The 16820-nt window shown below is 39.3% G+C and overlaps 2 protein-coding genes across 8 annotated transcripts in view; both read right to left on the reverse strand.

Moving 5' to 3' along the window:
* Window positions 1-1621: 1621 nt before the first annotated feature.
* On the reverse strand, window positions 1622-3749 carry Mbd-like (methyl-CpG-binding domain protein 2). 3 transcript variants are annotated; one of them, XM_072002116.1, is made up of 5 exons: window positions 3491-3749; window positions 3171-3312; window positions 2793-2846; window positions 2100-2312; window positions 1622-1832 (listed from the first exon to the last, which is right to left on the reverse strand). In XM_072002116.1, the coding sequence occupies exons 1-5, from the start codon at window positions 3619-3621 to the stop codon at window positions 1734-1736; spliced, it is 639 nt and encodes a 212-aa protein (XP_071858217.1). In that variant the 5' UTR covers window positions 3622-3749; the 3' UTR covers window positions 1622-1733. The 3 variants fall into 3 exon arrangements, with proteins under 3 accessions (XP_071858217.1, XP_071858207.1, XP_071858226.1); XM_072002106.1 differs by having other exon boundaries at window positions 2067-2312; window positions 3491-3748; XM_072002125.1 differs by lacking the exon at window positions 2793-2846 and having other exon boundaries at window positions 2067-2312; window positions 3491-3744.
* A 466-nt stretch (window positions 3750-4215) lies between these two features.
* LOC139986502 (protein groucho) overlaps window positions 4216-16820 on the reverse strand; it is a 154412-nt gene continuing 141807 nt past the window's right edge. For 4 of the 5 annotated variants that reach the window (XM_072001890.1, XM_072001926.1, XM_072001908.1 and 1 more), the window contains 6 exons: window positions 10873-10995; window positions 10514-10796; window positions 9816-10071; window positions 8876-9151; window positions 7410-8013; window positions 4216-6917 (listed from right to left, as the gene is read on the reverse strand). In XM_072001890.1, the coding sequence (XP_071857991.1) occupies window positions 6810-6917; window positions 7410-8013; window positions 8876-9151; window positions 9816-10071; window positions 10514-10796; window positions 10873-10995 (1650 nt within the window). In that variant the 3' untranslated portion in view covers window positions 4216-6809. The remainder of the gene's footprint in view (window positions 6918-7409; window positions 8014-8875; window positions 9152-9815; window positions 10072-10513; window positions 10797-10872; window positions 10996-16820) is intronic. The other variant, XM_072001899.1, reaches the window with a different exon arrangement.

Below are 16820 nucleotides of genomic sequence, written 5' to 3' on the forward strand. Positions count from 1 at the left end.
GCGTATTTATAGGTGCTCGACGATATGTCTATATAGACTCCATTAATTCATACAACTCTTAAATGAATTCTTAATTTCTCGTTGAATATCATCGGTTAAAAATCTTATACTTCATATTACGTTACTACTTGCTATAGCACGACAATCAGCCTCGCATCTCTTCGACAGCAGCACTGAAAAGTCGAATGGTACAAGCGTATCCTTGACAATGTGTGCTGAATATTCGGGTCACATCCTCGATCAGACTTCCTTCACCGGTATAACACGCACACACGAGTATACGCGTCCAAAAAGGAGACACGTAAGGCCGATTAGGCAGGGATATACAAACGTGTTCGGCGAATTATAACAATTTAAAGTAGGACATGTGCATGTATGTCTATCATAGCTCTCTTTGTCCACTCTTGCTCTCTTTCTCTTTCTAACCATTTAGAAATAAGGGAAAACGACCCTTCGCGAACAGGGAAACAGCTGTTGAGCGATGATGAGAAGAGGACGGAGGTCGGGATTCGGAGAATGGCAGAGAAGGCAGATAGAGTGAAAAAAGAGGTTACCACCTGGCTTACCTGAAAACCGACGTCGGTATACCTGCCCGAGCATTCTTTTGTGCGGGCCCCGAGGCACGCACCCATTCCCATACGGCCATATTACATCCTACAAAACTACATGGCACAAAGTTACTGTCTCTGTGATGCTGAGAAAGATGTTTTAGGAATATATTAGACGGTAGAATGTCCTTGATATCGTGTACGTATATGAAGGTGCTTGTTCTTGCATCGTCGATGTCACTGACTTTCGCGTTCTGTGGAACTTTCGTATAAGGTCGATGCATAGTTGACCCATTCTCCCTCTCGTTAGACTATACACGACTTTGCACGAGTCCTAACTTAAATACACCATGATTTGGAACTGGCAGTCAAATTTTCTTCCAGGAAAGATTAAGCGTTACACGTTAAAAAATTGTTTTCGTTGATGATAAATTCTGATTCTTTGTAGAATATTTCATTGTGAAGATATAAAATCAAAAGACGTTGGTATAGGTAAGACGAAGTGTCGCGTGCTTGAATAATTCAAGTACGTCTAATGGCTAATATATTAAAATGGCATATGGTTCGGTTGCACGCATGTTTCTACTTTTTCTCGCACAGAACCACTCGCTTCAGGGATCATTTCGTGCGGCCTCGTTTCCGGTCCGTGTGAAGCCAGATGCAGTTTCTTTCCCGTTAAGTTTGTCGAATCCGAGGAATCGCTGAATTCTCATGACCGACCCTTCTCAATTTTCTGAATACACATCGAAAATCCGGGCAGATGGCAAATGACCGCGGTACTCAAACCGTTAATATTATCAGCAGCTCGTAACGAAAAGCGAAATTGGATTTTATGAAAGAACAGCTGACATGCTCGAACCCCTCATCCATCGTCCAACACGATTTTATCACGGTTTTGAATCATTTTTCCCTGCAATTGCGAATAACTCTTTAAATATACCAATAACTGTCTGCTGCACTTTACAGAATAATAACATTGCAAATGTATTGTACAAATGCATGAATTTCTTACGATACGATATTTTAGAACGATTAGTTTATAACGGAGTATTTATCGTATAGTACTGAGCTACTTTTTTTCTTTCTTTACAAAACATTTATTATAAAAACTGGTATGACATAATTTATAACGAACTTAGGACTAGGGATGAGCGAATTAAAATATAACTAAGAAAATTGTACAACTTATGAAGGAATTCCTCGTAAAGCATCTTGTAGCTTTTTTCTTGCAAGAGCTACACGGTCCTCTTGTCTTTTGATGTCTTCGTCAGCTATCGAGACTGCCTAGAACAAAAGAGGAACCAATTTATCGATTTTGCTTTGACAATAGTCACGTTAAAAATTTGGTTGACACCGTCTCTATTGTCTTTGTCGATATACCCTTTCAAACCTCCAGTACATAATTATTTACATTCCGTAATAGGGTGTTGGATCGTGTGCTCAATTGTATGTTACACGTAACACGAGTTGATTTTAATATACATAGCACCCTATTTGGTATCTAAATATCTATTCTACCTGTACGAGGGGTTGATCGGGATTAAGAAATACCCCGGGATTCTTCTCTAAAGCTGTCTTCGAACCCGTTTGTCCCGTGACTGGTTGAGACGAAACGTGTAACGCAGTTGCAACACTTTGAAGCAACGTTTCTTCTGTAATATACGGACCAACGGGCTTCAAACTTTTTGGTAAGTCCATCGCGTCGAATTCGAAGCCATCTGGATCGCATGCCCTTAAACCCTCCAAACGTTTCTCCCAAAATAACTGTAAGATCAAAAAGATTATTTATGTACAATTAATGATAAGTATTTATATAAGACCATAACATTAATGTATATGAAATAATATAATACTTAACACGCATAAGAATAATTTAATTAAAAAAGCAATATTTGCTTCATGGTGCAAGCAAAATCATAATATACACTTAAATATCATAGTTTCTACAAAATAAATTAAATGCATTATATTTTGACTCATAAAAAACAAAGAATGCATAACAGCGAAGAACTTAATAATTTACACATTACATTAAACACATGTTTGTTATGAATCCAATTTCTATGAAAGGTTCACATAACAAAGGATTTTATAATGACACATGCAATACGTAATTGCTTAAAAACTAGCTGATAATTATGGATGCCTATTTTTAGACACTTTGTGTAAAACATTGTACATTCATTGATATAAAAAATCACATAATCATTAATGATTCCATAAGTACATCGAGCAATATGTTACCTGCTTAGGTTTATCTTGGGAGCCGTATTTGCCATCAGTCTTATCGGCTCCTTCCTAAACGAATGATTTGATGATTGAACCATGAGAATTTACAGGGGACATCAAATTCCAATAATTAAATCATACATTCTAATGACTTTGTACTTTTGTTACAATAATCATTTGGAATATTATTTTTACATATAAAGGGATTCAATTATTACTAAATGACAAACTTCTGATAAACAACGTAATGAATGAGACAAAACAATTTCAAACTTGAGAAATGTTTTTCCTTCGAGTACACATATAAAGGTTAGAAAATATAGGCAAGATATGTTATAATACGATTATCGGATGTGTATGTACAGATAAGGAAGAGAAATAACAAATGTTAACCTGTTTTGGTTTTTCTTGATTTACATGCTTGCCGTCCCTCACTTTTCCTTCCTGTGTCTTGTAAATGGTTACTGGTTGTTTGAATATAGATGCAGTTTGCCTTATCGGTGGTACTAACGATGCGTCATTCCTGACTCCGCGACTGGAAGAAACATTCGTGGTGTCATAAACATGCATTACTGAGGTTAGAATCAACGACACTAAATGTTCCTACATCGATTGTAATCGATACATAATGAACGCACAACACAAGTATCTATCACTTCCTATATAACATATATGTAACGTAAAGATATACATTTCTAAAATGAAAGACGTACCTGTAATAATAAACGTCAACTTTTCCAGTAGATGACAACTGATTTTGGCTTTTTCTCGAGGCTTCTTCCCTAATCGGCCAATTTGCTGGTAGCGCCGATGGATATTTCTTTTTCTCTACTGACATATTCATTTTGCACAAGTGTTTATTTCAACGTACACTCGCACGTTTCCCGAAATTACTTAAATAATTAGCGAGCGAGAAGACGAGCCAGCTACCGGAGGCCATATTGATGCGTTCCGCTAAATTCGAGTAGGTTAGTATAGTTATCAGTTTGAGTAATTACCTACGTGGTGGCGGTACTATCCATGCAGTTATTGAACCTCTTCCCTGTAATATTTACTCTAACCGGCACATCAATTTACACTATATATACAAACTGAACGATTTATTCGATTTTCTTTTATTATAAAACTTTTTGTGGATAACGAAAAGGTAAATCATATGGACACTTTTTCCTAGTATTTTATGCTAATACTAGCGGTCCTAAACACTTAATTCCTGACTGAACATGTGAGATTTAGTTTCTTATTTTTGTATATTTATACAGGTGAGTTTATATGAGTTTATATATTACGAAGTATTTAAATGATAAATTTTATTTATATTTATAAGTAGTAAATCGTTATTTTCTTAACTTTTTTATTATCGGTTTCCTTAAAAATAAATCAGACGTTACGAAAGGAATAATGGAGAGATTAGTGATAATAAAACTTCACACGTATGTATATAGATATAGATGATTTAATTGTCGAAAGAAACAATCTTCGCGTAGCTATAGGAACAACATGAACTGTGCTTGGAAAGGATTAACACTTGTCTTTTGTTTTTCTTGTTCTGGCTGGAAACGCATATTTCTCATCGCTTTCGTACACAAGGAGTGCAAATTACGAGCACGGAGACACAATCCAATGAAACGCGGGTCAGAGAGCTGTTTAGTTTTTCTTTTTAAATTGCGGATGTCGAATCACGATTTTGCTCTGTTCTTCCTAGTGCATCTGTGTGTATGTGTGTATGCAACTGTATGCGGGTATGCGTAATTAGTCACTGTAAAAGAATATCGATTCTGTACAAGTTAATCCATTAAAGAGATAATTAACTATTGAGTCTTCTTGAGGTATCGTTGTTTCTATTGGTCTATCATCGGAGCTGTGCTCGTCGAAAATCTATCTGTTTTTTTACACATCTTTTTCCTTCTATTTTCTCTATGTTTTTTCTATATCTTTTTTTTTTTTCATTTTTGCGACGTATAATTCGTATTAATTTTTTTAATTTTTTTTATTCTCGCGGCAGTATACAGCGTCGATTCTACGACGATCACAGCGAATGTAAAACGTGTGTTGTCTTCCTGTAACAAAATATAAATCTCCATTATGCATTCCCTGCTTTTACCGTTGAATATCCGAATAATAATTACCTAGTACCCTATCAATTTTATACGCCGTTCTCACAGGCATCGAAGAAATCGTTAACCGCGTGTACGTGGCGCAATTTTCTTTTTTTTTGCTTTCGATATCGCTATCAATCACAATGTACGTGTGTCTCTCGTTGATCGAGTCGCTAACAAATTAAACCAATGGGATCGCCGTGTGCGACACTCACAAAATATTCTCGCATAAACATCTCGCGAAGAAACGTGTCTAACAGCGTAAGTAGCCCATATGATTCTATTTGTGAATACGACTAATAGCGTTGATGCCTCGTAATGGCAGTAATGATACGCGTCCGTGAGAACTTTTTTTAAAGTTCATGTTTCATTCTTCTAACAAATCTTAATCTTCATTGGGTACGTTCAAATTTTTTTACACAATTGTAAAACTATAATTCCTTCGCGAACGGTACAATAAGTAAAGTACATCGTATATAGTTCACCATGTATATCCAATCATAGAGATTCAAAACCAGTAAAATACAAATAGATCATCACAAATAGATCGGTAGAATATATAGTTCATTATTAGAACAATGATCACATTTTATTTTAACATGTAATAGTACTAAAATTCTTTATCGTAAAAACGTAAATAAATTGATTCGATAAACAATTTTCCACCAAAAATCGGTTTGAGATCCAAAACGAACGAGATACACGATGTCTTATAAATTAGTGCCCTGTGAAGGATACAGCGATTTTTTTGGTACCGGTACCAATTACAGTGCGATGGGAAACTCTTGAAAAATTTTCTGTTTGTTCTACGCGTATTTCCTACAGAAAATGAGTGAAGAGATCAAACGTACTGTTGTTTTCCTGTCAGCCTGCTTTCGTGCCTTTCACAATTTCTCACAGTTACCGCAGAACATATAGTTACGAGTGGTAGCTGTAATATCGACATATAGAACAGCAACGAAAGAACGAAAATATTCGTAACTGAACTTTCTATATGAGTACAAATTTCGGGGATACGCTCTTTTTTTTTCCTTCTACACTCTTCTTCGTAATGGAAATATCCAGGATCGCGCAAAAAACCCAGCTTCCTTTACACATCTTAGCACGATCGAAATTACATCGATTCGATATAGACCTACATTCTCTATCCTCGGATTAAAACGTTCTTGCTTCTACATTGTTGTGTGTTCGGTATATTTATGTAAAATTCTGTAACACGACACACACATTCCTACTTTGACCGGTCTACACCCTAGATCGTGGTGTGCTCCGTACGTACAATTCTTTCTCTCTTTCTCAGGCATCTCAGTTCGTTCTTTCGTCGACCATAGTAAAGCACGAGGACATCACGCGCGGTGAAAATGCCAATAACATTTCACTTTGCATCTCTCACAGTCGCACGAACGTTTTATCGTAAAATTCTATATTACACTAGTAACATATTACACAAGGGACTTCCCGCTTCGAAGTCGAACACGCGGATCACAATCATCCGAGCGAACATTGTCACGCATAAAAGTCCCATTCATCATATTTTCTTAGCGTATTTATAACATATGTTCTATACAATCTTAAATAGCTAAAACGTTCTGCCACCTTTATATATATTTATATCTATATAATGTAACTTCAGTTCGGCTCGCAGCTTCCTCTGGTCTTTCTCTTTCTCTCTCTCTCTCTCTCATGTAACACGGAAGCCGCTGCGCGTGATTCAAATTTAACAAATATAACACACGCTAACGTATCATTCATCGATTCACAAAAGAACTGTTTTTCCTTTCTTTGTCCTCTTAGTTTTTTCGTGCAATTCTTGAAATAGACTTCTTCCGTCTTTTCTCGTCTTTAAGCTTGTTTGTTTTACGCACCGATGTTATAAAAGCGTAACACATTTGACAATATTCAGTATCTTTAAATGTATCGCCCAGTTGACTGTTCAGTATATCACTTCATATACTGTTGCTTTCTTATCACCCGAACCAGTCACGATATACTTGTCGTCCGTAGAAATATCACAACTGAGCACCGACGAGGACTCCTTCGACTGTAATAAAATCAAATTATTTTATTATTATTAGATCTCGACTATATGTATACAATAACAGAAAGTATGTGCATTATACTGCAAAATTGATTGGAGATGATTTAAGTCAACAAAGAGAAAAGTCTATCAGTTTGCTTTTTAAATTTGTCATAATTTATGTATAGTACAGGCTACGATATAACGAGGTCGTAAAATGTTATGCTAAAAAATTCACAGAAATACTGATACGTAAGGACTTTAGACTCTGGATATATGAAGAAGTTTCTAACACATCATAATATATTATATTCTTTCTCATTTTCTGGTTTGTTGATATAGCAATCAATCTGCAAACGTTGTTGGTCATAACTTTTCGTTTATTTTATTGTGCGAAATTTATTGTTCGAAAAATCAGAAAATTTGATTGAAATTTAATTAAATTCAATTAACCACCTCATCATAACGTGCCCTGTATCACATCCAATGAAATAGAGATGGATTTTCAAATTTTACCTGAAATATCGAGGCACCGTATGGTGTACGCCACGCATTCAGTAAATTGTCCTTGCCAGTTGAGACGAACCACTTGCCGCAGGTAGCGAAACGTAAAGAAAGTACACAAGACTCGTGTAAATGTAACTGATATTTGTCCGGTTTCGTGGCGTGCAAGACTTCAACGTTTGAGTTCTCCATTCCTACCGCCAACCATTCGCCAGTTGGGCAATAACCGAGTGAGAATATTTGCGAGGTGAAATCGTGTTGCTGAAGTTGTCTGCCTTCCCGAAGATCCCACGAACGCACGGTATTGTCTAATCCTCCGGTCCACAATTTCGAACCATCCGCGGAGATGTCGATGCAGGATGCACCATCCGTGTGACCTTGGAATTGTCTGAGCAAAGACTGGTTCTGTATATCCCAGACAGCGATGTTACCATCGCTGCAGCAGCTGAAGCAGACCTTCGAGTCCGGTGAAATTGCCAAAGCGTAACACGCTGGCGCGTTCGACGTCAATTCAGCTTTGATCCTTGGCGTTGGACTCGCCAGATCCCAGATGCTTAGGTTGCTTGCTTCACCACCTACGATGAGTGTCCTTCCATCTGGTAGTAATTTCACCGATCTGTTTGTCAAAAGAGAAAACGGTATCAGTTTACTGAATGGAATAATTAAAAGCTGTTTGTTTTTTACTTTGGATATTTATTATTTAAAGTGTTTATCAATCATTATTTGATATTTATTATTTGATTTGTTTAATATATTAAACGTCATGTAGGTCATCGAAATCCGACGAATTTCTGTTCAAGCTGTTCATGTTTTTGCACGTATAAAATAAACAATGCTACATACATGCAGTTTAAATGGAATATCAGTGAAAAGCAGCGCGATACGTAGTGTTTATATTTTAAGTACATTTGAAATATACATCATGGAAATTATCTGAAGGCAAAGATTGCAAAACAAATATTAACATTCATCTATTTATACGACCAACGATTACCAATTCAATTTTTCATGAATAAGTTATCATGCTCATATACATTTCTATTATATCTTTGTTTCTAATTCAAGCTTCTAACACGTTAAATAAATACAGTAGCAAGCGATAGGCTTAAGAATGAAAATAATCACACGTTACGTCAATCGAAATGAATGTAATTAATTAACGATGTCTATCGCTAGCACAGAACACAGTTGCAAATTTGTTAAGAGCAATCCTGGATACGTCGAATTGCAAAGCAATTAACGCTCAAAGTCAAGATAAGATGCTGTTTCGTCGTTTCAAACTAGCTAAGTGACTGAACTAGCGTGTTTCTCCAAAGGTCGAAATTACACATATCGTGATTCGGTAAACGAGACCGCAATGACGTTCGTAGAAGCGGAAGGGCAGACGCTAATCAGAATTTATTCAGCGGCGAATCTCGCGTTTGCCAGACGGCGTGGAAAGTTAATACGACGTTGTGCGAACGTAACGTTTAACCAACCTGATGTAGTTGTCTCGTTGCAGGCAATCAAGCTGCGAAACGTGTTTCGCGCTACCGCTACCGCCCTGATTGATGTCCCAGACCTTGACGCATCCTTTGCCACCGGTGTAAACGTATTTAGTCGGATTCGAGATCGTTACCGCGCACACCACCTCGCCATGTGTCAGGGTATTTATCTGGCGCGCATGACGCGGTATTCCTTGTCCAATTAGAGCATCGTGAGGGAACGGAACCGGCTGCATCTGGCCTTCACTCGATACGTGGAAACTGTACGCACTGTAAGACAAAGGAATTTTACGCTCGTTATTCCTCGTAATTGCGGTACTTGGGATTTTCTTGATGGACGAGCTCCGTGATTTTCAATGACTCTGTTTGCTCCTCTAGTTATATGTGATTGAAGCGATGATTAATGGTGCTGATGGATGAATCGTGTAGACGGTTAGATCGATACAAGATGTGGATTATTTAATAATTACTAATTGTGTAGGTCGTAGGTAGTTGGTGTGCAGAAAATATAGTACGGTGATTATCTAATAACCGCTGGTTGCACAGTTGATACGAAGGAAATACTGTACGATTAAGTAAGATTGAATATTGTCTATTAAGTCAAGATTATTCATTCGTCAGTATCCATTTTCAAATCTTTGACAACTGTCTTTTACTCTTATTATTAGTTTAAATATACACTTTCGTCCATAAGTCACGGATCGGTAATTTTAAAAACAAGCTACAATAAAATATGTATAAACAATATAGGACAGTAAATAATTTCATTTTGCAATTACAACATCAATTTGTACGTACCCTAAGTGTACCGAGCAAGCATGCCATAACTTATAGAGGATAGTGTAAATACTTTCTCTTCGAAATTTATGGGTGGAAATGAACGTGTTAGAGTCCTGAAGGAAGAAATTCATCAAGGCCGGAGAAAAGCACTTACGGTTTGCCACCGGGTACACCGAGAGGTCCAAGAGGTGCCCTCATGCTTCCGTGAGGATCGTAGAGTTGCTGAAGAGGCGGTCTTGCGGGATATCCATTCAGGGCCGAAGGATAACCCAGCACGTCCACATGAGGTCCTGCGGGTGGATGATGTGGCGGCGGATAGTGTGGCGGATAAGGGCCGACCGCCGAAGCCGAGACCAGTGGTTTGCTGGAACTCGATGGTTTCAGACCACTGGAGCCGGAGCTGCTACCACCTGTCGACCATACATTTATCGTCAGACTTGCCAAGTATTTTCCATAAACTTGATTGATACGAAAATTCTGAATACTAGCGAATTAAAGCAAACGAGAACGAAAATTATCGCATTTATATGAAACTCACAGAATTATTTGGGAATTTTTGAAAGCAACGAAATTAATAGTAACGAAACGTTCGAACACCAGCGATAAAGAGATTAACATTTTATTCTTACAAACGATTTTGTTGTTACGAAACTAAGAAAAAGCGAAAATGCTTTAGACAATCGTAACAACCTTAACGAAGAAGAATTCCTGAACATAGTATTATTACTACAACACCATAATGAATAAGATTTTTACATTGATCGTCCCGTTACATATTGTCATACTCATAATCATTTCAAATTATATACACGCTTGAAAAATAAAAAAAAGAAAAAAAAATAGATAACAAACCCGCAGACGTGGGTGTGACAGGTTTCGAGATCGGTGTGGTGGGTTTCTCTCGTTCCTCCATCTTCTTAGCAGAAGGTGTGCTCGCATTGCTGCTGGTACCACTCCTTGGCGACGGTGGTGGCACTTCTTTTTTAACCTGGCTGCTCAAAGGCACCGAAGATGGTCCGAGTTTGTCAAGGCCATTCTCTCTAGGAGACGTTGTGCCATTCGCCGTCGGGCTCGTTGGTCCTTCGCTGGCATCGTCTACTACCAAGTCCTGGTCGCTCTTTTCACCATCGCTTTGCTATCGAGGAAAACGTACGGTTTTAATAAGGTATACTATTCGTCAGAGAACATGGAGAACCATCCTAGATACCTACATGGCCTATGTCTTTATCTTGCTCCTTTTTCATCTTCTTCAATGGCAGGTGATCGTGATGCTGGGGATCGGGTGATCGCGGCCTACTGTATTTTTCGCGTTCCGCTGGCGATATCGAACTTCTCTGGAACAATGTAAGCAAAGAATACATTAAGAGGACCAGACAAACGCATGAAACGAAATATTATTTTACTATTAGCTAGTGGTTATATTGATCTTTGTACGTTTTTATGTTGGCAGTAATCGAAGATAATGTTTACACCTGAGAACTTTAAATGACTTTGATCGTTAATCTCACGACTTTGATGATACTGCCATAATCTCAAGACACTTTGATTACCATTATCACGACTTCGATGACCCGCGTGATTTTCGAATAATCTCAACGAGAAATAACGGTACCTTGTTAATTCTTTATAATTAATGTATCAATTAGTATAGTACTTCAAAATTTGTTTAGGCTTGTACTAATCATATCGCACGTACATCTTGTGTGCGATATTTATTAAATATAAAATTGAGATCTTTGCTAACAAATGAAGAACGGTCATCGCCAACAGACAATTTTTAGATCGCTCTAAGATTACTATTTTGTTAATCCTCGCGTCAGATTCATCATAAATACAACTTGTATTGCCACTTCAATATCTGAAACCAATTTCTGTAACTCAAACACAGCAGGGGCAAATATTTTCCCGTACACTTTTATCGAATCCATCAAATCGTCTCTGTGATATCATCAATCGTTTATCAGAGACCGCAAATATTGCGGTATAAAAGATACGCTGTCATGTTAGATATCCATCGAAACGTGCATCTGCCGGAAGACGTTCTTTCCCGGAGAAGAGCAACCAGGGTAAAGGAAGCCGTAAAACGAGCGTCAAGATCTATCACGAGAAGTCATTCCAGGATTGTATACAATTCGCCTCCAAATCTCATCAATTTCGTTGAAGATTTTGACAGATGGGGATTCTTCGTTTCGGCAGAAAGATTACGAAAAGCTTAAACCATTTCCTCTGTCTCACGATTAAATAAAATATTTGCCCGTCGATGCACCGAGGGGCAATTGAATTACGCGTCTCTGCCTCCATCAATTTCTTGCTTCGTCGTCGTGAAGAAGCAACAGAGCAAATAATACAGAAAAATCATCGACACGGCTGAAACGGTGTTAGCCGTGAAAATGTAGATGAAAAATTTTTATTTGTCTCGTAGACGGTTCGTGAAATGCTCCCATATTCCTTTCTTTGTTTTACTTAGAATTTCTGGTTAATATAATTTTGGATTCGTCAGATGCTTGCAAGATATTTTGATACTGATAAGGAATAATTTTTCTAATATACTTCTGTAACGTGTTACGAACATTAACTGCAGTTAATTGATTAATTGAGTAGTAAATATAATATGATTAATTCAACGTTTTTCAAATGTTAGGTGATTTTAATGAATACAAGTTTGAGTTAAGTATAGTAAAATTGACAATAAATCAAAAACAATGTATAGTAAGAAAAGAATGTTTCGATATGAATATAGTAATACTCGATAACGTGAGAAAATTGGATTATTTAACAGGTATTCACGACCATTGTTTCAAAATCGTTTTTAACGATCAGTTTTAATTCTAGATAAATTATACACTTATCAAATACCATCATTTCGAGTAATAATGTCAACTGAACGGTATTCTCCATTAAAATAATTATTTACATCTTTTTTTCAAACGAACGAAATTATTTCTACCAAAGAAACGATCAAGAACAATTACAATAATTAAACGATAAAAACAGTTTCGTTGAAGCTTAAAAAAAAAAATTAGAAAAATTTCTTTTCTTCCTTAAAGTGTCCACGAAAACAATCCTCATGGTGACATTTTTCAACTACCCAACTTCACCGATAAGAAGTCGAACAAAGAATGCGATTTAGATAAATTCACGCTTCTGCCTTCTCCATTATTGCGTGCCTATTAATTCTCAAACCTATCTTCTCCCTCTGTTCGACATTTCTCCCCTACAGAATAGAGACGATAACAGTCTAGAGGGTTGCGCGTGAATGCGCGCCGAAAATGTCTCTGGGAAACGGAGACGCCAATACCATCGAGAGATACGAAGGTCCCGAAAGGCGTCGAAGATATTATCGACAGGAAGTTTTACGAGCGACAGTTTTGTCGTCGATACGGCGACGTCTCTCTTCACCGTCCCTCTTCATCCACGTAAGCGACCGTGAGCCTTTTTCCCCTGATAACTTCTCTGTCCCCATCCGAAGCAACACCGTAAACTACCCTCTCTCGCGGCCTCTCTCGACCCCGAAGTAAATCTCCTCTTCTCAATTACCCTTCGTCTCTCATCCACTGCCACCTCTGGCTCGGTCCATTACCCCGACGCCCCGGTATCATCCTTTCCGCGTCCATAGGACTCGTGCGTTGCCTAAAAGGAAATGAAATAGGGCGACTCTGCAGTGATTTAGGAAGCCACTAGATGGCTGCTTCTTTTTCGAGAGACTCGCGTGTGGTTAACTTTACGAGGGGAATGCAGAGAATGATTAAATTCAACGGAAGGGGATAATTAAATTTACACGGGCTGATAATTGTATTGGTAAGTTATTATTGTCGAGTAGGATGAAATTTGCTTTGTGGATCTTTGACATTATAAAGTTATACGTTTAATATGTGGAATGAGGAGAAATAATTAAATTTGGCCAGTGTGATAATTATTGAAAGGTTATTATTGAGTAGGACGAGGCGTTTTTGGAATTTGTTAAGCAAACCTTTGCAATTATGTATATTATACTGGTATCAGGAAGTAATTAAATTTGTTCGGTATAATCGACTATCGATTAGGATGAAATGTTTTTGATATCTGCTTTGTGCATCTTTGATATAATCAAGGTTATACGTTTAATGTTTGAAGCGGGAAGGAATAATTAAATCTGTGCAATGTGATAATAGGTCATTAATATCGAGTAGGATAGAATTTGCCATGCAGATCTTTATAATTAGGAACGTACAGCTATGTTTAATACATCTAAACAAATAGAATACGCGGCACAGTAACGAGCAATATGTCCATAGATTCATCAGAAGCTTCTGGTGCCTTATAAATTCTGCAAATTCGTTCAAATTTCAATTGGGGGAAAAAAATTCCAGGTAAGCAGATACGAATGGCGTTTCTCAGATAATATCGGGACGAATAAAAGGCGTGTTTCTGGCACGCGGCGAAGACAATCGAGGCGACATCGAAAAATTCAGCTTGACGAAGCTTCCAGCCGGAGACTAGTCGGTTCACTCGATAAAAAGGGGGCGAAGGCTGAGTGGCCATGCGAAAGAGAACGAATTCCCTGGAAAGATGCAAGAAAACACGCACACGGCCGCGTTCGAACGACTTCTCAAAGGAAGGAATCCCCAGAGGAGCCGTATTATGTGCTTCTCGCTCGACTTTTCTAGAACGAAAGCAGCTAAAGTGGGATCCGTTTCCACTCTCGCAGGGCAAAACGAGATACCGTACTTCTCCTCGTTACCACGTAATGGTCAGTCACTATTTATCCGGCCAGGAGCCAGGAGAGTCGGTCCGGTTACAACTGTCGCGTTCCTAGAAAGGAAAGCGTTCGTCGAGAGACAAGAGCTGTGTATATGTCTCCCGGCTCGTTCCTTTTCCTGGATAAATCGACGGTAGAAGAAAATATACACACACAAAGCATAGAGAAGAAAAGGAGACTTCGACTGCTTGGATATTTCCAAGAACGATCCTTGCTATTCTTTCTCGAAGGAAGAAGAACGGAAGAGATATTGCGAGAATACAGAGAGGCGAGGCATTATCATAAAAATGCGAGGAATCTCGAAGATCTTGGATTTATGTCGGAACGGAGATGGTTAGCGGGAGATAAGTTTCGTAGAATTGGGAGTAACAGTCCTCACGCGGATAAAGGAACCCCCGTATGAATCGTCGTAGCCCAAGTTCCGACGTGTCATAGAATTTTTATGTGGCTGTTGGCCTTTTTTCGCCAACAACTGGTTCGCCTCTATCTCGGAAAATCGACTATGCACACTTTTGCCTTCTAGACATGGTGAAACGATGTTCCGAACGTACGTCGATCGTTTCGTGTAACACGTCTGGCAATGGATGTTCGAGCCTCTTCCGTTATTTACATTTGATACGTGTTTTTCTTTCTACTTATGCTTCGTCGAAAGCACGCAAGGTAGACGTGCGAATGCCGGCTTCGGTTACCAGACACATCGTGTACACGTTTCACCCGGAGCCACTTTTTCCCTTGCACAATACGTTCGATTCCCGGCGGTGTATTCAGCGGCCTTATCTACCCCGGTGCAAACGCATCGTTTTCCTTCTCGCCATTGAAATACCGAAAGCACTCGATGCTCTGTCACGAGAGAAGCTTCCTCTCTCCCTGCTATTTCTCACCTCCTGCCACGTACCGTCCTCGCGCTCCGAGTACACGGTATTCTCCAGTGCGAGCGTGTACGTGTGTACACGGAGCGGCAGTCCAACCTTCATTCGCGTAAGTTTACTTACACCTAGCCCGTCGGGATCGTACGGCGGCAGCAGCCTTTCCGGTAAAGAGGGTTCGCGCCACGATCAATATGGGGGGCCGCGTACCTCTCAAAGGGGTGGCCTGAAAAGGAGTGAGAAGCGGAAAGACGTGGGGGAGAGGGCCGTTGGGTACACCGTAGATATATAGACTTTGTAGTGTTAGGGACGACTTGGTCTGCTGGCAGGCAACTTGGCAAGCAGCAGCCAACAGCAGAACCAGGAGCCAGGCACCGAGAAGGTGCAACCAGAGAGACAGGGACGATGTGGTGGCAGTTGCTGAAAGAGAAACAGAGAGAGCGAGTGTCGACAAGGGAAGGGAAAGAGGAAGTTCGGTGGTGTGCGTGGTATTGGGGTTGGTGGTCGGGGCTATGAAGGTGGTAAGTGAGTGAGCGACTCCTTCACCACGGCGCCTCGTCTCAACCCAACTACCGTCACCCATACCACCGAACCAGTCCCCGACCTTACGGATATATCCCAAGCCACCGACTACCTCATCCTCCCACGCCTGTGCTCCTTCCTTCCTCCTTCCTTTCTACCCTCCCTCTACTCGGCAAGTAGTCTCCTTACTACTCACCCTACCGGTATTCCACCTCAACCAACCCACGCTGCCTGTTTCCCTATTCCTCACTCCACCCTCGTCGTAGCCAGGACCCCGAGAGAGGAGGTTACGAACCGGAGTCGCGTCTCCCAAGACCCCGCAAACCCCAGTTGGTACAAGATTGCACCCAGAGGTTCTCAACCCGAGACGAGAACGAGGATCGTTCGACCCAGGAAGCGACTCGTGGTTATCGACGTCGAAGAGTATACGCGGATCAAACGCTTTTTGGCGAATGACGACACGATCGTCGAATCGAATTATCGAGAGTCGCTGTATCGAAGGTAAATCTAGCGTGTGAAACCTTGACTGCGGAGTACGTAGTTATCTGTGAGAGGAGTGTGAGGTTTTTATTTTATCTAGCGAGAAAGTTTAGGAGCTAAGTAAGGAAGTTCCATCAGATTGATTCTTATCGTATAGTTGAATAAATAAAATGATCGAGCAGTTCAAGCTTTCGTAGTAATATATATTTCTAGTTATCGTTAAATTATCGGTCATCAACATAATTTTCGAGGTGTCTATTTTAATTGCGAAACTGCATATACATTTAGCCATTGAACGAATCAAATCTTCTCTGAATTTCAAATACGACTTCGAAAATAGAAATTATTCGGAGGGTAGTCACTTTATCCGCTAAACATTTTTTGATTCATTAAGAATCAGCAAGCTAACTTTGATATTCTCGTCAGTACCATCGGTCCAGTATTTTAAGGAATAGCTACCAAGAATAATTCCAACGAAGAATATCCCGTACACGATAAAGGATTTCAATGATCTGAAAACCCGATCAGTCGTGATACGAGCTATTTTTTACCT

This window comes from Bombus fervidus, chromosome 1 (assembly GCF_041682495.2).
Source record: "Bombus fervidus isolate BK054 chromosome 1, iyBomFerv1, whole genome shotgun sequence".
NCBI lineage: Eukaryota > Metazoa > Arthropoda > Insecta > Hymenoptera > Apidae > Bombus > Bombus fervidus.